Source organism: Anabrus simplex, chromosome 2, assembly GCF_040414725.1.
Source record: "Anabrus simplex isolate iqAnaSimp1 chromosome 2, ASM4041472v1, whole genome shotgun sequence".
In the NCBI taxonomy this organism is placed as follows: domain Eukaryota; kingdom Metazoa; phylum Arthropoda; class Insecta; order Orthoptera; family Tettigoniidae; genus Anabrus; species Anabrus simplex.
In genome coordinates, this window is record NC_090266.1 from 685,508,176 (window position 1) to 685,533,015 (window position 24,840).

A 24,840-nucleotide genomic window follows, 5' to 3' on the forward strand; every position below is an offset into this window, starting at 1 on the left:
TGAAGGTAGCTTGATTTTTGGGTATTATAAGATTATTCAATATTGTAATGAATGTATCAAATAGTATTGTAGGTTTTTCAGAAAGGTCACTGAGATTCAAATTTGGATTATGGTGCTAATCAAGTGAAATGTAGAATTGTTCAGTTAAATCGAGTACGGGCCTTTTATTTATTATTTCATTAATGTCTATATTGTGGTCTAAGTCATAAAATTTGTGTTTATAGTCGTTTATATGTTGGCCTACTGCGGAAAATTTTCTGTATTTGATTGCATTTACATGTTCTGTGTATCTGATTTTGAATGATCTACCGGTTTGTCTGAGATATGTACTGTGACAGTCATTACAATGGAATCTGTAGACACCTGGCTTTTCAAAAGGGTTGGAAGCGTTAATTGAGTTGTGTAAAACGTCAGGTTTCTATTATTGGTTCTGAAGGAAATACTGATATTCTACTTCTTAAATATGTTCGTAATTTTATGAATATTGCAATTGAAGGTAAAAGTTGAAATTTTTTTAGATTTATAAATTTTTTTTTAAGTAGGTTAGATTTTGGGCGATGTCTGAACTTGCTAATTATACTTTCTATGAAATTCTTATTGTAGCCATTATGAAATGCTATATTGCATATAGTGTTTAATTCATTATTAAGGTCTGATTTTGACATAGGAACATTGAATGCTCTGTGTACTAGGCTATTGTAGGTGGCCCGTTTATGATTATGTCCAAGGAACTTTGTTTTCCTCTTCTTTATTGTATTCAATAAACTTCAATCCTCTTTTACATTCTTTAAAACAAAGTCATTTGTTTTTCATCTGCTCAACTTGTTTTTCTAATTCTTCTCCAAAACCACATTTCAGCAGCATCAAGTTTTGTTTCTTCCTGTTTCCCTAATGTCCAGGTTTCGCACCCATACAGTAGTACACTCCAAACAAAGGTCCTGAGAAATTATTTTCTGGTAGCAATAATTTTTCTTATTTTGGAAGGCGTGTTTTGCCATCGCTATTCTTTTATTGATTTCTGAAATCGATCTGTTTTCAGAGGTAATTACACTACCCAAATAGGAGAATTCTGTGACTTGTTCTATTGGTGTGTTATTTAATTTTAATTGTTTTCTGCCTGTGGGCTTCTTTTTGTCTACTATCATGAATTTTGTTTTCTTGATATGTATTTATACTTTAAATTTTTCTATGGATTTGTTGAATGTTCTTAGCATCTTAATCATATCCTTTTCAGAATTAGCTAAGAGAGCAATATCATCCGCAAATCAGATACTGTGCACCAGGATACCATTAAAACTCACCCCTTTAGTGTCATCTTTCATTTGTCCTACTCCATTTTCTATAAACAGCTTACAGAGATATGGTGACAGTGGGCAGCCTTGTCGCACTCCTCTTCTAAATTTTGCTTCTCTTGTAGTACCATTAATATTAACTTCCGTGGTCTAAAATTTATATAAATTCAGAAAAAGGAGCCTATCTTTCCAGTAAAGTCTCATATTCCTCATTACTTGAAAAAGCAATTTCCACTCAACATTATCGAAGGCTTTTTCTAATGCTACATACATTTTCCTGTTGACTTCTGTCCTTTCCAGGATTTGACGTAATTCTAATACAGCCTCCCTAGTTCCTTTCCGTGTTTTAAAGCCATACTGATCGGTATCCAATTGTTGTTCTATTTTCCTTCTAATTCTGTCTTTAATGGTGAGTAAAATCTTAGAAACGTGAGAAAGGATCGCTAATGTTCAGTAATTTGAACAATCGCATGCATTTCCTTTAATGGAGAGTGTAATTGTTCTAGTTTTCATAAAATCAGTTGGTAAGGTTCCTTGTTCATGGTATCATCACAGTTTTTCAAGAGTTCTGCTGGAATGGTATCCACACCAGTGGCTTTGTTCTGTTTTAGTTTAGAGAGTCCTGCAGCGAACTCTGCTGTAGTGATAGGCGGTCCTCTGTCGACTTCAATCGATCCCATATCCTCCAAATATTCTTCAATATTGACAATTATCTTCTCCATCATATAAGTCTTCAAGGTAATCTTTCCATCAGTCACTAAAATTTTCGATTTGAGAGAGCAGTTTTCCATCTTTATTTTTAACCACATTGCTTTCAGTTCTTTTCTTGTAGCCCAGAGATTTTATCTTAAAGTATGCTTTATCAGAATACCCCTTCTTCAAATCATTTTCAATTTCCCCACTTCTTTCATCCAGCATTTCATTGCTATCAAGTTTTTTTAATTCTTTGTATTGTTCAAATTGTATTTTCCTTAACTTGTTCCTTTCTTCAATCAGGTCTAGAATTTCTGAAGTTATCCCTGGTTTCCTTGGTTCTAATTTTGCTCTACAGAGAACTTCTGTGGCAGGTATCTCTAAACCACTTTTTATATCATCCCATCCCGAGTTACCTTTCTTCACTTTCGTAGCACTCTTGAATGTTTGAAACACACTAGAATCTTTAAGTTTATTTAGGCACCACTCCTTGTCTCTGAGTATTTGGAACTTCTTAAATCTGACATCACATTTAGCTGCAACAAGAATGTGATCACTGTCGATTTCAGCACCTGGATAACTATGACTAGATTTCACTTTATTTCTGTACCTCTGTTTAACCACTACATAGTCAATCTGGTGTCTCCTTGTATCTCCAGGGGCCTTCCAAGTATAACGTCTTCTTTTGCGAACCTCAAAACATTTCTTTGATATAACCAACTCGTACTGCTCACAAAATTCTAACAGTCTTCTGCCTCTTGAATTTGTTTCTCCCAGACCAAATTTACCACTGAATTAAACATTTTCATTTGAATCTACAGAAGCATTAGATCACCCATCAAAATCACATTGGCGTTCTTGTCCACAATTTCAAATAGTTCTTCAATGTTTTCATACATCTGTTCTACATCGTCATCCTTATTGTTGGTAGTGGGGAAATACGCTTGTATTAAGACCAAGTCTACTGGTTTGGCTTTTACTTTCACCATTAGGATTCTATCATTAATATGGTAGGTGTTTGAAATTGTGGACCGATTTACCTCTCAATACAATTGCCACTCAACTACTTCCGGTTCTATTGTTGCCACTATGAATTATTCTGAAGTCCTTAAATCTGAAGTCACCATTGCCAGCCAATCTTGTCTTACATACACCTAGAACATCCAATCTGTTCTTCACCACTGAATGTTTTAGTTCCTCCAATCTTCCCAGTTTGAGCAATATTTTAACATTACATGTGCCAATAAATTTATTGCTTTCCTTGCGAGGATTTTGTGGGATGACAACCGGAGAGACCTCGCTGTTGTTCCCACTCCTGCCAGATCTTGGCTTCCGATTTCCATGATCAGTAGAATCAACTCTATCTTTAGAATTCAGCATGGCTACTATACATGGGGTATCCTTACGATCTTTAATGTAGTAGATTCCCGTCGCTTTCTGCATCCTCATATCATTGACCTATAGGTTCTTCCGCCTTTAGGGACGGTTTCCCATCCCAAGGGCAGGATATTGCCCTGAACCTTCACCTGCTCATGCGCCCTCATTAGAGGCCATTGATGTGGTGGAGGAGGACTCCTTATCCCGGGAGTCACTCGGCTTTCCTTTTTAGTCACCTTGTATGACTGGCAGAGGTTACCGTGGGTGAATTCTAATCAGCAATCCACACGGACAAAGGGCCAAGAAGGACATGAAAATGAAAGATTCCCTAGGCCTCGAATGCTCTAATACCTTCAGGGTCTGAAAAGAACAAGAGTTGTGCAAGGGAGGTTGGACAGGATAAATGAAAGCAAGTAGTCTGGCACACGTAAGTGGACGCAATGCCAGGACTCAGCTAAGGGCCCTGTGGTTCCCAACCCACCCTCCCAAGTTGAGAGCCCCCTTTTAGTCACCTCTTACAACAGGCAGGGGATACCATGGACATATTCCTCATCTGCGTATATACTGTAGAAAAGTATTTCAACTATCTTCATTATACAAGTGACTGGTTTACTGTATCCTCAAAGGCATGATTTCAGGTGTTGATGAGGTAAGGTCTACCAGCAGAATAGGATTTCCTAATCACTGGACACAATCTGAGATAATTAATGGTGGCAAAGCTCAACTACTTCAACTTTTGAATTCAGAAGTAATCAGTAGTCTTTCTGACAACCTTACTTTCCGATGGATGTCAACACTAGAAACTTTACTTTCTGCTTTTATAAGGTAATACATAGGGCACTATGAAAGTTTTGCAATACGCAAAAACGGTTGGCTGAACACCCCTGTTATGGTGAGGGATGAAAAGAGGGGTGAAAACCGGTCTAGAAGACAGCAAGGTGCGACCTTCACACCAGTTGTTACCAAGCAGTGGGATTGAAAGCAAGTTAAGATGTCAGTGTGGTCTAAAGGTGAATACCGCACAATTATCCGCTACAATTTTGCCTGTGGATTAACTGTTGACCAGTGCCTGGAGAAAATGACTCCTGTGCTATGGAAAGACTGTCCACATCGGACAACAATTTTCCGCTGGTACAAAGAGTTCCAGAGGGGAAATTTTTGGGTAGAAGACGATCCTCGTTCTGGGCGACCATCTGAATCAGTGACTGAGGAAAACATTGAAGCTGTGAGGAAAATGTTGATGCAAGAGAGGCAGCTGACATATCGGCAGGTAGAAGAGACCCTCCACATCCCTGTACCAGCTATTCATTCAATTCTACATGAACATCTCCATGTTAGAAAGGTTTGTTCCCTTTGGGTGCCCCATTCACTTTCAGAGGAACAAAGGGCACATTGAGTGAAATGGTGCCAAAAAATGAAAAAAAAACTATCATAAAAAATAGTATTACTGACCAAGGGACCACTTCTAAAGCACAATCCTGAATCGAGGATGCTTGTTGTCTAAACAGGTCCAAAATCCAGGTCAACGGCCCCTCATAATGGTACTTGTCGCTAGTAAAGTAGAACCATGGTATTTGTCATGTTGGGGCACTAATCAAAAGTAGCGTAGACTCATGGTGTTCCACACATGATGGTACTACTCTCAAGTATTGTACGTCATACAGGTAATGCAGACCTATGGTGTTTCTCACATAATGGCGCCACTCATAGGCAGCGCAAACCGATGGTGTTCCTCACCTAGGTGTACTAATCACGGGTGCCGGTATTCCCGTGGTGTTCCTGATATAGTGGGTACTAATCACAGGCAACGCAGACCCACGGTGTCGTTCATGTAGTAGTACTAATCACAGGCAACGCCCAACCCGTGGTGTTTCTCACAATGGTACTAATCACGGGTACTGGAAACCCACAGTGACCCACTCTCTGCTACTACTAATCACAAACCTATTGTGTACCTAATATAGTGGTACTACTCGCAAGTAAAGGCGACCCATGGTGTTCCCCGCGTGATGGTATTAATCAAAAGTAGTTTCATGGTTCTAATACAATCAGCCCTTGGTTGCCCCTTTTATTCGCGTGGGTGCATTCGTCTGCATCCCCCACCCACAGGGGGTAGACAGAGAGAGAAAAGAAGAAAAAGAAGGGATCCGTCACTTCGAAAAATGAAGTAACGGACGAAGAAAGGCAAGGGCCACGAAGGGCGTGAAAATTAAAGACTCCCTAGGCCTTGAATGCTCTAATACTGAGCATGTTTAACTAATATGTTAACATCTTATACTGTATTGAATAGGTTGAAGTTAAAATAAATTTCTTATATTATATTAAGATTCTTTCAATACGGAGAAAATTATTTTCATTACTTGTAATGCTCTAATACCGTCGGGGTTGGAAAAGAACAAGTGACCAAGGGAGATCGGACAGGATAGATGAATGTGAGGAGCCTGGCGCAAGTAAGTGTAAGCAATGGCAGGAATCAGCTAAGGGCCCCATGGTTGCCAGTTGGTTCAGTGACTGGTTTCGATGTATGGAGAAGTGTACTGAGTGTGGTAGAAATTATTTTGAAAAAGTCTAAAGCGTTCACTCACATTGCAAAACTTTCCTAGTGGCCTTTGTATTTACAAAAGTTATGCTTCTTACCTGAGGAGATAAAGCCTCCCCACCCACTGCAAACAACACTATTGGTAATACAGCTCTTAAATCATCCTCCAACATTTTTTTAAAGGCCTTTTTGTCCAAACAGTCTTGGTCAGGAGGGACAATTAACTGCACATTATTTTGCAGAAGAGGGTGGCTTATGTAGACTTCTAGCATCGTTACATTTTCCTGTGAAATCTGAAAGCAAAAAAAAGCATAAGTTTAACACTATCATCACTTGAGGGTCCACACTGAAACAAAGTTAAGAGTGAAACAAAATCAGGCACGAAGAAAAACATCAACATTCATAAAAATGGTAATGCTGTTTCATAATGTTAAGGCTTAGAGGACTAGTTTAATAATAATAATAATAATAATAATAATAATAATAATAATAATAATAATAATAATAATAATAACAATAATAATAAAATAATAATAATGTTGCTATTGATGCTTTCACGGCCCGTACTTATATACATGATACTGTATAGGCTTCTGGGCTTATGCAGTGTCAAGAATATAAGTTGAAATTTCTTTACGTTTCGCAGAGAACTGTGCTCTGTGTCATCAGAAGAACATCGACTGTCCACGAGAAAGGGTTCTTAAGAAACGTAAAGTGCATAAGCCCAAAAGCCTATACAGTACCATGTCAATAATAATAATAATAATAATAATAATAATAATAATGTATTAACAAAATCTTTGTTTCACACAGAAAAGTAGAACACAATAAAAAGGGAGACTTGCCATAATGAGACACCTTGTAAATGTGCAAGAAAGAGGAATAGTCTACAAAGTGCCTTGCACAGATCAAATGTCAATCACAGGAAAACTTGGATGAACATTTATTCTGAGTGTACTGCAGAAAAATACTTTTGGTTTGTAATAATGGAACATGTAAACAGCAAAAAATGAAATGAGCAGTATTTTGATGAAATTGGTTGCTCCATAAATCATAGGATCAAGTGGAAAAGGCTGTTCAACAAGACTGAATTTTTACAATGATTATTATTTACAGATTTTTAAGTTTCTCCAATGAAAATCTATCCCATGTGCTAACAAAATGCTCTATCACACTTCCTTCCCGTTTTGAAATATTTCCTGGAAATTATTTGTCAGGAAGGCACCTGTATTTATCACAAGTCCCCTATGGTCTGAAAAACTGCTTTACATTATTAACCTTTTGGGAAAGTAGTTAAAGTATACTGAGGCATTATCAGAACAATTGAGGATGGTCATGGACCACTTCTGAGGAAGTAGAGCGAACATTTAACAAAATGTAAAGTTTTTACAGTAGAGCGAACATTTAACAAAATGTAAAGTTTTTACTGAGTTTGTCTCATTTCACACAGCCTAAACAGTTAGTAGCTCCTTCATTATTTTACACCCATCCCTACTAACTAAATCATATACCTGGGAACAGCTACTACCTTGCAAGAAAACTACTAATGTACTCAAAGAAATCTATACTGAAATTTCTCCAAGAGATTAAATATCTTAAAAAAAACTATAATTTGAATTGTTAGGCCATAATGTGTACATAAATCATGTGAAGAAAAGCAGCCAGAAGCAGCAATTTGACACTTTTGCATCAGTTCAGTGCAATGAGTCAGGTACCAATAGCTAGAGTGTCTAGATAAGGCTACCAGTAATAATGTTATTGGCTTTAGGTCCCACTATCTACTTTTGAGGTTTTCAGAGATGCCGAGGTGGTGAAATGTGGTCCCACAGGAGTTCTTTTACGTGCCAGTGAATTTACCGCCTGAGGCTGACGTATATGAGCACCTTCAAATACCGCCGAACTGAGCCAGGATTGAACCTGGCAAGTTGAGGTAAGAAGGCCAGAGCCTCAACCATCTGAGCCACTAAGCCCAGCAAGACTACCAATAACAACTTTCAGTATGAAATAAGAGTGAAGCACAAATGACTTTTTTTTTGCTAGGGGCTTTACGTCGCACCGACACAGATAGGTCTTATGGCGACGATGGGATAAGAAAGGCCTAGGAGTTGGAAGGAAGCGGCCGTGGCCTTAATTAAGGTACAGCCCCAGCATTTGCCTGGTGTGAAAATGGGAAACCACGGAAAACCATCTTCAGGGCTGCCGATAGTGGGATTCGAACCTACTATCTCCCGGATGCAAGCTCACAGCCGCGCGCCTCTACGCGCACGGCCAACTCGCCCGGTCACAAATGACTTACCGGTATGTTGATTCAAATGATAGAAACAAATTTTTCTGGCACCAAGCACAATGAGCAGCACTTTTTTTCTAATAATGCTCTTGATATAGGCATTTCCAGTTCCAGAAACACAGGGAAGAAAATAAAATATTGGATTTTCTGGAAAATGTGAATTTATTTTTATTATCTACTAGAATTCTTGTTAATCAGCAGTAAAATATTCCCACTGTTGAAAGCAAAAACTTGTCTAGTGACAAGATATTTCCCATGGTACTGAGCCATTCCCTGAATGCCTTAATGTATGTAATATGGTCATCTTAGCAACGCATCAATTATTCACATGCAAGAAGCAGGTACGAACTCTGAAGTTCCATTATAGGCAAGCTGGGAGCGGTATGGAATGGAATTTTCCAGAGGGTAGCTCTCCAGTTTGAATTCGAAGCGAGTCGTTGCCATGGTTACTAGGCACGCTACCCGCGTTCAAACTTTCAAATTTTACTGATTTTTGTGTGGGAGTGGCTAGATTCAAACGAAGGGAGCTCCACAACAAGATGCCAGGATGAACAACTTCGAATTCGCAGTAATGCATCACGAGATTTTCAGCGATCATTTCCCCATTAAGGTAGAATTCTACAGTTCCAAACTAAATATCACCTGCAGTTATAACTATCATTCACTCTTGGATCCTAATAATGTCTTCTTGAGTCTCTATTTAATAATTACATTTGAACGAAAAGTCATTGACAAGGAGAAAGCTGGTCAACCGCCACCCAGCCGCCGTTAGCCGTGGGTGGGCCTCGTGATACAAAGAGGTAGGCAGTTTACTTAAGGAACCCTGGTGGGGAAAGCGTCTTCACTCTTCTGAACTTGGTGGTGCGAGTAACACTTTGTCCGCGAACGGGAGACTTTCTTTGTATTACCAAAGGACTGTTATACACCTGTGGGCGTTTATATTTAACTTTATATCCATCACGAGCAAGACAATTACAATACAGATATAATATCCTAAATTATTATTCGCTGTATTGATGGACCACGGGCTGGTCACCCGAAGATTTGATTTATAAAATCAAATTAAGCTCGAGCACTGCCCTTGAGTTTGATGAACACTCGAACTGTGACTGATATCTCACAGCGGTTCGTGAACGGGTTACATGTGCATCGTGTGCGTCTCGTACATTTTAGCCGCTACATAAACTTATGTCGATTGGGTTTGAACCCTTAAACTGATGTCACATATTTCGGACTAACATCTATGTGTAGGCTGAGCCAATTGCAGCCAAACATCAGGATCGGCGTTGTGTAATGTGTACACGTTCAGCGGTGAAGAAGTTGGTGCTAATCTACTTGTATTCTGCAGAAACCTAGGAGACAACCATGGATGAATGTGGTATCAACGCCTGGACCTGCCAACCAATGTGTAGCACTGGAATTATGAGCAGCTAAACAGCCTAGACATGTGGCTGTGGAAACCGGGGTGAATGACGACTGACTACAAAAGACAAGTACCTAAATCCAATATTAAATGGCATGATATCCGTATAGGAAAAGTACATTCAGGTTAGGGAAATTAGTTACTATTTATTCATGTTAAATATCAGCTATTATAGCTGTAGTTTGGTTTGTTCATGTAACGGTAAATGTTTGGCTAAGGGGGTGTGGATGTTTTACACCTATGCCACTTGTACATATTTATTTTAGTTAAAAGGGTAGTAGAGGGTCACGCCTTAGGATTACTTAGTCAGTTTGTGTTCATTTTTGCTTGTGTGTATTTATGTTATTCCACGTCTGCTGTAGTTATTTGGGGAAGAGAGTCATTGATATGAACAAAGGCCATCCGCCAACAGCGTTGGGTAATTCACATAATTAGCAGCATAATGTTAGTCAGGTAATTCTCTGCATGCTATATTAATAGTATTCCAGCTGTCTCGGAAATTGGTGTGGGAGCCTGTCCTTCGTTGAAATAGTTAGTTTCTTTTAAAACTGCGGGAAGGCAAGTCAGGGATGCAACTTGGGGATGAACCCAGGATGGTTGAGATGAGAGGCTTGATATGCTTGAGGCTTGAAATGAGGCCTAATATATGTGTTAAGGCAAGATATGCCTTTGAGAATTGAGGGAGCCTTAGATATGTGAGTGCTAATCAGCAGGCAGAGAGATGTAAAGAATGCATCGGCTAAGTAGAGAATGTGTTTTTCATTTGTTTTGCCTAAAGAATATTTGTGTAGCAAGCCAAGACCTGACTACTTGCAGTACCGTTAGTCAGGTGAACCACTGGCAGAGAATATGTCTCCCCTTCTGTGTGAAAGTAAAAGTTGCCTTGAGGGTGCCTTCCCTCGACAGCTCAGTATTTGTTTTCCTCAACAGCTGATTGTTACAGAGCCGAGAATACTGACAACTTTTTGTCTGTAAGACGCAAAATCTGACGCCGTCTGCATATCACAAGGTCGACTCCCCATATATCATCATTATTGTGTATATATATTTGTATGTAGTTCTTTCCACAGGTGTGATCTTTTGCATTGGTCATGTGATTTTATGTCTCGTCGTGTAAATTTTGGTGCATGTCAGCTCGTCAGCTGGTTTCATTGATATCCAGTTCTGCCTGGACTGCTTTGATGAGCCCGCGAGCTCATGGTCGAAGCTGTGTAGTACATAAGTTTATTAGGGAACCACCCAAACCCATAGTGTCTTTATATGTTTGTATCCGCAATTTAGATGGAAAGTAAATATTTGTATTAGCTATTTCACAAATGTATTAGTCCTACCGGTTCATCAGAGAGACGTTGTGTTACAACAAGGCCTACAGGCAATTATATTGCATTTATGGTTTTTGTCCGGAGTAGTCAAACATTCAAATACGATAGGTCAATTATTTTATTCGTCAATTACGTCAGTCGTCAAAATTTATGTAAATTGGCAATTTTTGTCGGCAGATGTTTTACTCATCTTTTTTTATGGTCAGAGACCGTTTTTATAACAGCTGTTGAATCGTCAGCTGGTAACTCATTAAATTGTAATTGCTAAAATTTTAACTAATCAGCTTAATTATATTGACGACTAATTCTCCTGTATTATCACGAGGTCAATGTAATATAACGGGTCTGAACCCGATCTTGTTTGGTTGTTTAAATTATATTTCAGGTAAGTGCTTTATGCAGAGTAATTAATTATATTTACGAATGGTTTGAGGTCGATTTCAGTAATTATTATACTATTCCAATTAGCATGGACCATTTATATGTTTTTCTCAGGATTAATAAATCCATTTTACCCCATTAGCATTTCTCATTTCAATATATATGTCCATTCTTCCTGTCAATATACTCATTAGTATAAGTTTAGATTAGGTTTTGAGTCGCCCAAAATTCATCGAACGGGACCACCGCTTTACCGAACCCTGAGTCTAGTCGGCAACAAAGACAGGAAATGGTACAGTACCAAGTGGAATCTGGAAACATTCTATGGTTTTGTTCAGAGAAATGTTTTTGAAAAAATCTGTATTGCAGTAGGTGGTCTAGAAATCAGGAAGGACAGGAATATCCTTTGAGAATAGAAAGATTCTTCTTTGCACCAGGTATTCAGTCTATTACTTCCAATTTTTCCTGATTTAATGACAGTGTTAACTATATTTTCCAGTCTTCTTTACTCACATTAACCTTGCTCTTTTTGCTTCTTTACCCGCCTATAGACGAATGTGAGCGAGAACTTTAATTCTTTTAGTTTCCCAGGTTCACTCTCGAGTGCCAATTTGATCTCTGACATGTTCTGCCATCTGTTGGGCATTATGTATAACTAATTGATCACAGATTACAGCTTCAGGAAGTAACTTACAGAGCTTTTTGTAGACGTCTGCGGAGTTCATCTGTAATGTAAACAAACTGGCGGAATAACAATCTAGGTAGTTGATCTTGCAGCGATGTTATTTTGGATCACAGAATCTTTCAGTTATTAACCACAGTGGAAAGTGAAGAAGGAGATTATGATTTTAATGAATTGTTAAGCGATTTTGAAAGTGAGTGTGATACAGAGAGTGCCGAAAATATTGTATGTGTGAAAGAAACAGAGCCTCCTTTTAAACGAAAGAAGAAAAACACGCTGAGTTCAAAAGTTTTTTTATCATTTTCGTGGTGGATGGATTACTTTTCTCCACCAGACTTTCACGTAACTGTGACAGACTCCGAGGGCCAAGTATTGTTTGATGACAACCCAAAAATCATCCATTTTTTAAAAACATTTTTGCCAGTGGAGTTGGTGCAGATAGTTGAACAAATCTGCATCACAAACAACCAGTAGAAAACATTTAACTATCACAACATTCCAGGTTTACAAAATATTAAAATATCAACTTACGCACTTCTAAGAAGTTACATGTATTAGTTGCCTACGGATTTGAGGAAATAATATTCTTGTGGGCTCTTTACTTTGTATAAAGATAATGTGCGCATGGGCACAAAAGTGTAATTTTGTTTTCTCTCAAAATAATATTGAACATAAGTGTAGGATTTTCCATTTCCATTTAGATTTATAAAGAAGCAACATTTATAAACATTTTAAGCTAATCACCTCACTGATAAGTTAAAAATTGAGGCTTCTACAAAAAAATTTACATACGAATGCAAAAACTCAGCACTGAGGTACCAAACAGTCAACTGGTTTACTTAAATGGTTAAAACAAGAATATCATTTTTCATACATCATCAAATGCTTACCATAACAAAATTTGCTGACATAGTTTGGAGTGTTTCTTCAATGCATAATGTTGCTGCAAAGCTGTCGCATTCAATATTTAGACAATGGGAAAAAAAATGTATAATTTTACTACAGAGGAGGAAAAAGAATGCAAGTTAAGCAGTACAAATGCATGCAAGCATGATGGAAGGGGAGTAGAACAAATTTTGAGAAAGTGTAATGTAACTGAAAATAAAATCAAGACAGAATCAAGGGCCTGAAAAATGGATAAAAACTGCTAGCATCAAAGATTATAAAAGATTCAAAATTTGGGGTAACTCAAATGGAAAAGAAAAGAAATCAAATAGCTTTTCACTACTGCAGGACAGAAACATAAATGCCACAAAGTCATATCTAACCTTGTGAAATGCTGAGAGAAATATTCTAATGCTCTTGGCAACTATGTTGAAATGGAGTCTACACCATGTAGAGTTGTATTTTTTCTAGATTTCATGAAATATATGAGTGAACCTTACTTGTATGTTGAAATTATTGACAACTTTTGAAAACACTCCCAAATGATTTGTGGTGAATCATACTGAACTTCCCTTGTCTGACATAACCTATAGAAAACATGGTACAAAGAATGGCTCTAACTAAGATTTTTTTTTTTGCTAGTGGCTTTTACGTCGCACTGACACAGATGGGTCTTATGACGATGCTGGGACAGGAAAGGTCTAGGAGTGGGAAGGAAGTGGCTGTGGCCTTAAGGTACAGCCCCAGCATTTGCCTGGTGTGAAAATGAGAAACCACGGAAAACCATCTTCAGGGCTGCCGACAGTGGGATTCGAACCCACTATCTCCCGGATGCAAGCTCACAGCCGCACACCCCTAACCGCACGGCCAACTCTCCCGGTAAGGTAAGATTCTAAAAGAATTTAACTGTATAAAGTCCACCTGTTCAATACAAGTTAGCCATTTGATAAATGAGGCGTCTAGTATCAAAACCGGCCAAGTCACTCAAGGCATATTTTTCAATATGGACGAAAAACCTGTAGAGACAAAGCAATGATGGTCAGAAAATATTTTTTTTCACAGTTATATCCTTAATGGTTTAATATTTAAGTTCTGCTGTTTTGAGAAATCTAACTCGTAATTAACCCATCTTTTTTGTTAATTTAAATTTTGACTTGGCCGTTTTTTTTTTTTTTTTGCAATTTTGTACAATTTTACAAGGTATGAAAGCAAATCTTTTAGTTCACCACTCGGAACAATATCCACGTTACAGCACACAATAATGACAAAATACGAGCACACCGGAAATAGGATTGCTTTGGCGCCAATGACGGTAAGAAGCCCGCGAATACGTAAATCAGTGTTGCAAACGAACAAAAAACAAAATATTATGACTTCAAAGAATATACATTACAAGGAACGATTTTGCCTACTGATATTATCACATTGTTGCTTAATGTAACAACACAAGATTCCAGACAACAATGCTGCATCATAAAGATTGTCGCTCGTTCCTTGACTTGGCCGGTTTTGAATTCACTGGCTGCATGACTTGGCCGATTCTGTTGCACGACCGAGAATTCAGTGCTCTATAACATGAAGACATGGACGATTTTAAAGCATATTCTTATTTCACCTGATAGTGCTGTACTTCTACTTCAAATTTATAACCTTAACTCATTTTCGTAAATTTTGTGACTTGGCCGGTTTTGATACTAGACGCCTCAAATGATCTGTCTAAAAAGCTTCATCGGACAAGTTCATTACTTGTAAGACTGCTCTTTCAATTAAATATTTCACAAAAACAAATAAAGAGAGCCAGTTAAAAGAAGACATGGGATAGGTAATTCGGAACTGGTGAATGTGAGTGAAGTGAATGATTTTGGAGTAACTATTACAGAGGTACACTTTCATATAACTAGCACAGTGACAAAGGCATTCAACTACTTAACTTTGAGAATTTATCATTCCCACAAATCTTGTGTTGCTCCCTCATAAGATAGTAGCTTTAATACTGTAACCTACGATGCCACCATAACAATAAAGAATTTGGAGACGGTCAGAGCGAGGTTCATGAAGTGGATCAGCTAAGATATTAGGCACTCCATTCTCTTCGCAAGACTACGAGGCATTCTGTGAGACAATGGGAATGTCTTTAAAACCATGTTTTAGGTGTGTAAATGCCATTCAGGTGCCGTAATCAAGTGCCTTATGAACACACAGGTCTGCTCATCACTCCCAGAGTTCCTCCTGTCCGTAGTTACACCAGGCACAGGTTTGCTGTTCAGTAACTGAGATATACAAGAACAGCCTGTAAATATTCCAGACATTTCACAACACTGAGGTATCTGAACAAACTTAGAGAATCAGTGGATATTTTCCATTCTTTTCCCACTAAAGTGGAGAATTTAAAACTGAAATTTATATATACTAGGACAATGAAGGCCATGAGAGCAAGGAGGCTAGCCGAAGGCTACAATGCCAGCACAGCAGCAACAATGTAAATGGTATGAAAAATTAGACTGTTCCACCATGAGAAAAAGCCCTCTGTTCAATTACTGTGTTGGAGTGAAATTACCCCATGTGTACCTAGGTGTTAATTATCAGGCAAGACCTTCATTGAGATAATCACCATAAACAGCGTGTAAATAATGAAGATTACGGACTTCTTCATACAGTTGTGATGGTATCCAGGGGTTGTAGTAAGGATGTAAAGGAGAGGCATGTAAGTCACTGATATTAAGGGTACGGTTCCAGTGTATGGGAACCACCACCAGGATTACTTGATTTGAGAAATGGAAAACATCAAAGTACAGTAACACAATTTGTACTGGGTGATTTCCAACAAAAGAGTAGTATTACATCATTTGAGACCTGGAAATGATCCAAAAGACAGCAAAACTATTTGTTCTGGGTGATTTCCAAAAAGGAGTAGTGGTAAGAAAAAAAAGTTGCTAACTTTAGGCTGGGAAGACTTGACAATAAGGAGATGAGCTGCTCAACTAGATGGTATGTTCCAAGCTGTCAGTGGAAAGATGACTTAGAATGACACTCGTAGATGAATAAGCTTGAATGAGTTTTCAAAAATTATGGAAATCACAATATGAAGACAAATTTAGAATTTACGAGGACAAATTGGGGCAAACATTCATTATTACAGACTGGAATAATGTACTAAAGTTCTAACATTTTTTAGAGCATTTCAGAAAAGACTATAGAGAATCTGCCATCTGAGTAACCACTAAATGCAGGTTAGTGACGATGGATGATGAATATGTGGCCAATGGCAAGCAAAACAATAGCCCCTGCAAACTGTTGACATTCGCGATAAGATAGCTCCCAAGAAGAATCCGGAAACTGAGTAACATTAGAAAAGACGCCAAGAATAATCTGGAAGGGAAATTATGAGAATCTTTCGCTAGTATATGTACAGTATATGTATTGTGCTAGACAGGCAATAGTAATCCTGTCTTGAGAAACCTATGAGTCAGTCGGGAGTTCCACCAGCACTGAGTAAGACTGTCTCGATTACGTGAAGTGCAGTGAACTGAGTACTGAAAAATTCTATGAATGAAGCTGCACTGTAAGAGGCCATGTTGTGAAGTTTGACACACTAGCGGGCTGTGCGTCGAGTAGAAAACTCAAACAAGCATAAACTTGCAGAGAGTTAAAAATAGTAGTTTAATAAATCTATTCAAGAGTAAAGCATGCTACCTCTCTCAGTAGCAATTTTAGTTTAAATGACCCTGATAACCAGCCAAATGTAATCATGTAAACTTGTTTTGTTGTTTTGTTTTTTAAATTGATAATGTTAATATCCTCCCCTGTGAACCATATGACCTCACCACATTGAGGAGGCTTGCAGATCCCAATGAAGCAGGTAACTGAACCGTACGTGCAACTATATTAGATGTGTATCTGTCGAGAGACCAGACTAACAAATCTTTCTTTGAAAGGGGGGTAGCAGGCTTTCAGAAGTTGCAAGGGCAGCAATCTGGATGATTGACTGATATGACTGCAATAATGTTTAACATAGCTTAGCTGTGTTAATAATAATTTTGTGTGGCTATTTCTAATACCAATATAAATGGTCCATTATTGGTCATTATAAATTTTCCAGCTAACTCATTCCTGGTTGCCAGCGTTTTGCCCCCGTGTGCTAGGCTGGGCTCATCAGTTGGTACCTAGCACACCTACCAAGACGCTGGCTAGTGCATACCGTGGAGGCTACTGCGTAGGCTAATTGTAGCCACCAGCAGTGCCAATGCACTATGAGAGACTGTCTCGTTATCAAAAATTGATGCCTGCTTGGCCTATGGGAATCAATATCTATATCATGGCTATTTCTAGCCAAGTGCAGCCCTTGTAAGGCACACCCTCCGATGAGGGTGGGGGGCATCTGCCATGTGTAGGTAACTGCGTGTTATTGTGGTGGAGGATAGTGTTGTGTGTGGTGTGTGAGTTGCAGGTTTGTTGCGGATAGCAAAAACACCCAGACCCGGACCACTGGAATTGACCAATGAAGGTTAAAATCCCTGACCCAGCCGGGAATCAAACCTGGGGCCCTCGAAACCGAAGGCCAGTAGGTTAGATAATCTGAAAAGGGAAATGGCTAGACCAAAATAAGATGTAGTTGGTATAAGTGAATTATGTTGGCAGGAAGAGCAGAATTTTTGGACAAGCAATTAGAAAACTGTAAACATAAAATCAAACATGGGAAATGCAGGAGTTGCTTTAATAATGAATAAGAAAATAGGGCAGTGAGTAAGCTACAACAACCAGCGTAGTGAACTAATTATTATTGTCAAGATAGATACCAAGCCAATGTCCACCACAACGGTGCAGGTCTATATGCCTACTAGTTCAGCAGATGAAGAAATCTAAAGAATACATGAAAAGATAGAAGATGTAATACAATATGTAAATGGAGATTAGAATCTAATAGTGATAGAAGACTGGAACGCAGTGGTAGGCCAAGGAAGAGGAGGTAATGCCGTAGGAGAATTTGGACTGGGACAAAGGAATGAAAGGGGAAGTCTGCTAGTTGAATTCTTCACTGATCATAAATTAGTCCTAACTAATACTTGGTTCAAACACCACAAACGGTGGCTGTACACGTGGACAAGACCCGGAGACACAGGAAGGTATCAAATAGACTCCATTATGATTAGGCAGAGATTCAGAAAACAATTGTTGGATTGCAAGGCCTTCCCAGGTACAGACGTGGACTCTGACCACAACTTGGTGGTCATGAAATGTCATCTGAAGTTGAAGAAAGGAATACAAGAAGATGAGATCTAGATAAGCTGAAAGAAAATAGTGAGAGATTGTATTAAGGAACATGTTGCACAAGGACTAAATGAAAAGGCTGAAGGAAACAATAGATAGAGTGGACAGTCATAAAGAATGAGATAAGGAGGGATGCTGAAGAAAGGTTACGAAGAAAGGCAAGATCAAATAAGAATCTGTGGATAACTCAGGAGATATTAGACCTGACTGATGTATTGCAAAAATACAAGAATGAAAAAAATGAGGAGGGCAGAAAGGAATACAGGTGATTAAAGAATAAAGCTGATAGAAAGTGCAGATCAGTTAAGGAAAAATAGCTGAGAGAAGTGCATGAATGTTGAAGATTGTATGTTTATAACAAAGGTAGATGCTGCAAACAGGAAAATCAAGGAAACCTTTGGAGAATAGAAAACTAGGTGTATGAACATTAAGAGGTCAGATGGAAGACCACTTCGAGCAAAAGAAGACAAAGCAGAAAGATGGCAGGAACATATTAATTGTATCGAGGTAAAGAAGTAGATAAGGTTTCAGAACAAGAAGAGGCTGTTCATGGTGATGAAATGGGAGACCCAATTAAGAGGTCACGATTCGACAGAGCTTTGAAAGAGCTAAATAGGAACAAGGCACCTGGAATTGATATCATACCCTCAGAATTACTGACCTTAGGATAAGCCAGCATGGCATGGCAAAAGTAAATACATGTCCTCATCCTGAAGTGCTGCAGCTCTTTTCTGATACACCCCCAATGAAGGTGAGGTGCATGTACCAATTTAACCACATACCAGCCCTCCAGCGATTCCTAAATCATTGGCAATACAGGGAATTGCACCTGGGCCACTGAGGACGGCAGCTAATTGTGCTAACCATTATGCTAAAGAGGCAGATGTGGCGAGGTTTAACCATTTAGTGTACAAGATGTATGATAAAGAAGAAGTGCCATCTCATTATAGACAATGTTGTTATACCTATTCCCAAGAAATCAGGTGCTGACAAGTGTGGAAACTACCACACCATTAGTTTAGTTTCTCATGCTTGCAAAACTTTAACACAGATTATTTACAGAAGAATGGATAGATAAGTTAAAGCTGGGTTAGATCAGTTTGACTTCAGAAGAAATTAGGAACACTTGAAGCAATCCTGACTCTCATTTTAGAGATTCGAATTAAGAAAGACAAGTCCATGTGCATGGCAGCTGTAGATCTAGAAAAGGCATTTGATAATGCAGTGAAAATCAAAGGCTATGAAAAACAAGCAGCAATGGACAAAGGAATAAGGCAAGGCTGCAGCATGTCTCCCCTCCTTTTCAGTGTTTATGCAGAACACGCAGTAAAGGAAATCAAAAAGGAATTTGGAAAAGGAATCACAATCTAAGGAGAGGAATTCAAAACTCTGAGATTTGCCAATGGCAGTTATTTTATCTGAGTCTGCAGAAGAGATCTGAAGAAACTACTGAATGGCATGGACACAAGATGTATGTAAATCAATCCAAAACAAAAGTAATGGAGAGCAGTTGAACTAAGTCAGGTGATGCAGGGAATTTCAGATTAGAACATGAAATCTTAAAGGAAGTAGATGAATGTTGTTATTTGGGTAGCAGAGTAACTAATAATGGCAGATGCAGTCGCTTAAGTGCGGCCAGTATCCAGTATTCGGGAGACAGTGGGTTCGAATCCCACTGTCGGCAGCCCTGAAGATGGTTTTCCGTGGTTTCCCATTTTTACGCCAGGCAAATGCTGGGGCTGTACCTTAATTAATGTCATGGCTGCTTCTTTCCCACTCCTAGACCTTTCTTGTCCCATCATCGTCGTAAGACCTATCTGTGTCTGTGCGATGTAAAGCAAATAGAAAAATAATAATAATGGCAGAAGTAAGGAGGACATAAAATGCAGACTATCCCAAGCAAGGAAGACCTTTCTTACGAAAATAAATTTGCTCACCTCCAATATCAATATAGGAATTAGACTTTTGTGTGAAGCATGGCATTGTATGGAAGTGAAACATGGACGATAACTAGCTCAGAAAGAAAGGTAAGTTTTTTAAAAATACTGAAGCTGAAATTGGTTGATCAAATCACAAATGAGGAGCTAGTGAATTGAATTGGTGAGAGAACGATTTGGCAAAATTTGATAAGAAAAAGAGACAGAATGATAAGACACATCCAACAACACCCAGGATTTGTTCAGATGGTTTTTGAGGGAAGTCTAGATGGTAAAACGACAGGGGTAGATGAAGGTATGAATATGAAAAACAGATTGGGGTAGGATGTAGTAGTTCTGGAGAAATGAAAAGGTTAGCACAGAACAGGGCGGCATGGAGCGCAGCATCAAACAAGTCTATGGACAGATCACCCAAACAATAACACAATATTAATATTTTAGTTTTTGGTAAATGAAGTTTAATAACTTAGCATTACTGATTTAAAATTATTACATCGTCTATAATTGGAGTATATCTTGTAGATGATAAGTATTTCTATTCTATTACTGTCAGTCAAATCAAAACAGTCAAACTTAAATGTTATAAAGAGTTAAAAAAACTGGCTACCTTTTCACTCTCCGGTCTTCTCAGATCTTCCACAGGTACAACTAGCCATGTCTTCTCAGCTGTCTGTGCCACTTCAATCTCCTTAAAATTTAGATTCAGAACAACTGAGCTGCGACTTTTATTTCCACAAGAAATTCGCACCCACCGCCAAGACTCTTCATTGTAGGGGAAGAGCTCTTCTCCAAACAAGGCATTGATTAATACTGCTTTAGCATTACAGTTCTGACCAAGTAGTAACAAAGCTGGATGGCAGTTCAAAATGTGATTCAATCTCCCTGCTACAGAGGGCTGGAAGAATCGTTCTCTTATAACATCTGTGACAAGACAAAATGTTATTATGTAGCTACATTCCATGTTAACCAACCATTAGAAGTATGCATATAAATGATTACGAGGTTATTATTATTATTATTATTATTATTATTATTATTATTAAGCGTCTTTATTGTGGCGAAGTTAGGGCTCCCGGCCCTTTAATACACTTAACCACTTCATGTATATACAATATAATTTTTACATAAAATTTAAACATATGAAATCTTTACAACCTAAAGTATAACTAAAGCAAATAAAGTATCACTAACTAAACTAACTAAAGTAAGTAAAGTATAAACAGGAACACATTACAATAAACAACCATATTCACTCTCATTCATGCATCCCATTCACACTTAAGAAAGACTGGAAGTGCTTATAAGATGACGCTGGCAAAGGATTTTAAATTTTGTCTTAGATTTAGCTTTCCTGATGTCATTGGGGAGTTCATTCCACCAGCTCGTGGCGGTGATCGTGAACGATCTGTTGTAGGTTGCAGTTCGATGCACAGGAATTTCTAGTGTACAGCCTGACCGGGTATTGAACAGGTGTAGGGAACTAAGGTAGCGAAATCAGGTGGATAGGTAAGGAGGAGTGTTTTCAGAAAGCACTTGATACACTAAAGTAATTGCATGGAGTCTACATCTGTCATTCAGTCGTAACCAAGATAATTGTCTATAGTATGGGGATACGTGGGCATATGGTCGTATGTCAAATGCATTCCTGATGTATGCATTTTGGGCACGTTGCAGTCTCATGCCTTGCTCGTTACTGATATCAATAAAAACTGTATCACAGTATTCGAGAATTGGAAACAAAAGTGATTGAATGAGCTTTATTTTCAGGGACCAAGGAAATATATTTTTAAACCGCTTCAGGGGATGTAGGCTTTGATATATCCTTTGGCACACTTTCGTCACATGTTGCGACTGTTTCACAATATGGAATAATCGTATTGTTTAGTGCTACAGGAGGAATTTCGTACTGTTTTAAGACTTGTAAGTTTTTCAAAGTACCAATGATTATTGCTTGCGTTTTAAGAGGATCAATTCTGAGATTGTTACTCAATGCAAAATTACTTACGAGACTTAAATCTGCGATAACTTGTTGTACAGCACTCTGAATTTTATCAGTTCTTGAGTAGTAGTAGTAGTAGATCTGCACATCATCAGCATAAAGATGATACTTGCAATAAGTAATCGATTTGGCAACATCGTGTAAGTAAATTGCAAACAGCAATGGTCCAAGTACAGACCCTTGGGGGACACCGAGGGGTTTGTTAAGCCACTCAGATCTGCTATTATTTACTTTGACACACTGACGGCGATTTTTGAGGTACGAACTGAAAAAGTTTATTGCCGTCTTTCTGAAATTTAATGAATCCAATTTTGAAAGTAGCATTTGAGGAACAACAGTATCAAAAGCACTAGAAAAATCAAGTAGAACCAGTACAGTCACTTGTCGAGTGTCCATTGCGTGTCGGATATCATCAGTTACTTTCAGTAGGGCAGTCGTTGTGCTGTGTCCTTTCTTGAAACCAGATAGGTTAGTAGTTAGTGTAATGTAGTTAGTGAGTAGTTAGTCAAGTAAGTGAGGACTTTTTCGTGTACCAAGCGTTCTAGTACTTTGGAAAGGGGTGGGAGAATGGATATAGGGCGATCATCTGATGGGAAACTAGGAGAATTCTTCTTAGGAATGGGAATGACGATACCGTACTTCCACACAGTTGGGAATACTCCCTGTACGAGGCAATGATTAAATATATGCGTCAGAATAGGTAATATTGCACCAATAATAATTTTTATGAAAGATAATGGTATGTCATCATTACCTGGAACATCTGACTTGAGGGAGTAAATTACTCGCTTCACATCGTTCACACCAACTTTTTTGAATGTGAATTTTACTTGATTTACTCGGGAATGAGCATTTATGGCATTAATATCATCATCAGTTAGGTCATCAACTGGTAGATGATTATCATTATTATTTTTATTATTATTATTATTAATATTAGGATAGTTACAGGTTACATTACACTATCTAATAAAGAACATATACTCAGGTATAAGTTACTGATTATAAAACTGAAAGTTTAGGCTCAAATAGGTAGGCAAGACTGCATTCAAACTGTTGTTTTCCAGTTTCACAATGATTCAAATCAGTCAAGACTTAAAAATCACTTGACAAAACAAAATATTACACTCTAAAATAGTTCAATCAAACTACTACTACTAGTAGTAGTGAAGGACCCAGGAAGAAAATTCTGTATTAGGCATATAAAAGAAGTTTTATTTAGGCATATAAAAGACATTTTATTTTTTTAATTTTACATAATAATACCTTTTCAAAATCAACGTGAGTTATGCACAGAATATTTTGAACATCTAATTTTACATAGACTACCAAATATTTTCATAACAAAATTGCTACCTATGAACAATAAGAAACTTGTTTGGACCAAGCAAGTTGGCCATGCAGTTGGGGTCGCATACCTGTGAGCTTGCATACAGGAGAGGGTGGGTTTAAATTCCACCAATAGCAGCCCTGAAGATTTTTTTTATTTTTTTGTGGTTTTCCATTTTCATTGAGGGGTTTTTTTTTTTTTTTCAAATATATTACTATTACCATATGTTTCCTTTTTCATGTAGTTTATAAATTTATTACTCCAAATTAGTTTTGGCAGACTGAAGAACCTAAGTTATAAATTTTCACATGACGCAAATGTTGGGGCTGTACCTTAATTAAGACCAACGGCTGCCATCTTCCCCATCCTTGCATTGATGAAAACCTTTGAAGTGTGGCACTGCATGTCTTATCATTTCTTTGAGGCTGTGGGGCATGGTGATCATTTTTAACCGCAATGCCTTTCCTTGTAATGACACTAACTATATGGTTATAATGAATCAATATATATTCCAGTTAAAATAAAGACATTTTTCACGTAAAATTACACTGTACTTTTGAGGGGGAAAAAACCCTACATAAAATGTAATAAAACAAAATGTTGTCTGTTGAAATGATGTGCAATTACCAATGTAAGTTATGAATACTGAAAAACCACTGTGAAGTTTTGGCTCTCTTTGAGCAGCAGCTTGTACAATTTGCTTTATGTCGCAATGACACAGGTAGGTCTTATGATGACAATGGGATAGGAAAGGGCTAGGAATGGAAAAGAAGCAGTCATGGCCTTAAAGGTATAGCCGCAGCATTTGCCTGGTGTGAAAATGAGAATTTACTGAAAACTGTCACCACGGCTGCCGACAGTGGAGTTCAAACCCACTATCACCCGAATGCAAGCTGTATGACCCTAACCTCATGGTGAGCAGCTTCAATGTTCTCTCAGAGCTCATAAAACGCATATGCCCATAGCTGCGATTTTGCAACCGAGAGAAATTACTGTCGAAGCAATGCGTCACTGTGTAATGTATCCCTGCCATCGGTTTTTTTTTTTTTTTTTTTTTTTTTGTTATTGGCTTTACGTCGCATTGACACAGATAGGTCTTATGGCAACGATGGGACAGGAAAGGGCTAGGACTGAGAAGGAAGCGATGGTGGCCTTAATTAAGGTACAGCCCCAGCATTTGCCTGGCGTGAAAATGGGAAACCACAGAAAACCATCTTCAGGGCTGCCGACAGTGGGATTCGAACCCACTATCTCTCAAATACTGGATACTGGCTGCACTTAAGCGACTGCAGCTATCGAGCTCGGTCTGCCATCTTTTCATCAGTTGTGTACAAACAACACATTCTAAACGAAATCCTGATTATATGACTAGTAAAGATGACATGAGGTTATCTGACACATTTTGCTAACATAACTGCTCGGTGT

The 24,840-nt window shown here is 38.3% G+C and overlaps 1 protein-coding gene across 2 annotated transcripts in view; it reads right to left on the bottom strand.

The window, feature by feature from the left end:
- LOC136864372 (dual serine/threonine and tyrosine protein kinase) overlaps window positions 1-24,840 on the bottom strand; it is a 331,375-nt gene that overhangs the window by 276,577 nt on the left and 29,958 nt on the right. For both annotated transcript variants that reach the window (XM_067141287.2, XM_068226255.1), the window contains exons 3-4: window positions 20,694-21,007; window positions 6,000-6,194 (exon numbers count right to left, since the gene is read on the bottom strand). In XM_067141287.2, coding sequence (XP_066997388.2) covers window positions 6,000-6,194; window positions 20,694-21,007 — 509 coding nt within the window. The remainder of the gene's footprint in view (window positions 1-5,999; window positions 6,195-20,693; window positions 21,008-24,840) is intronic.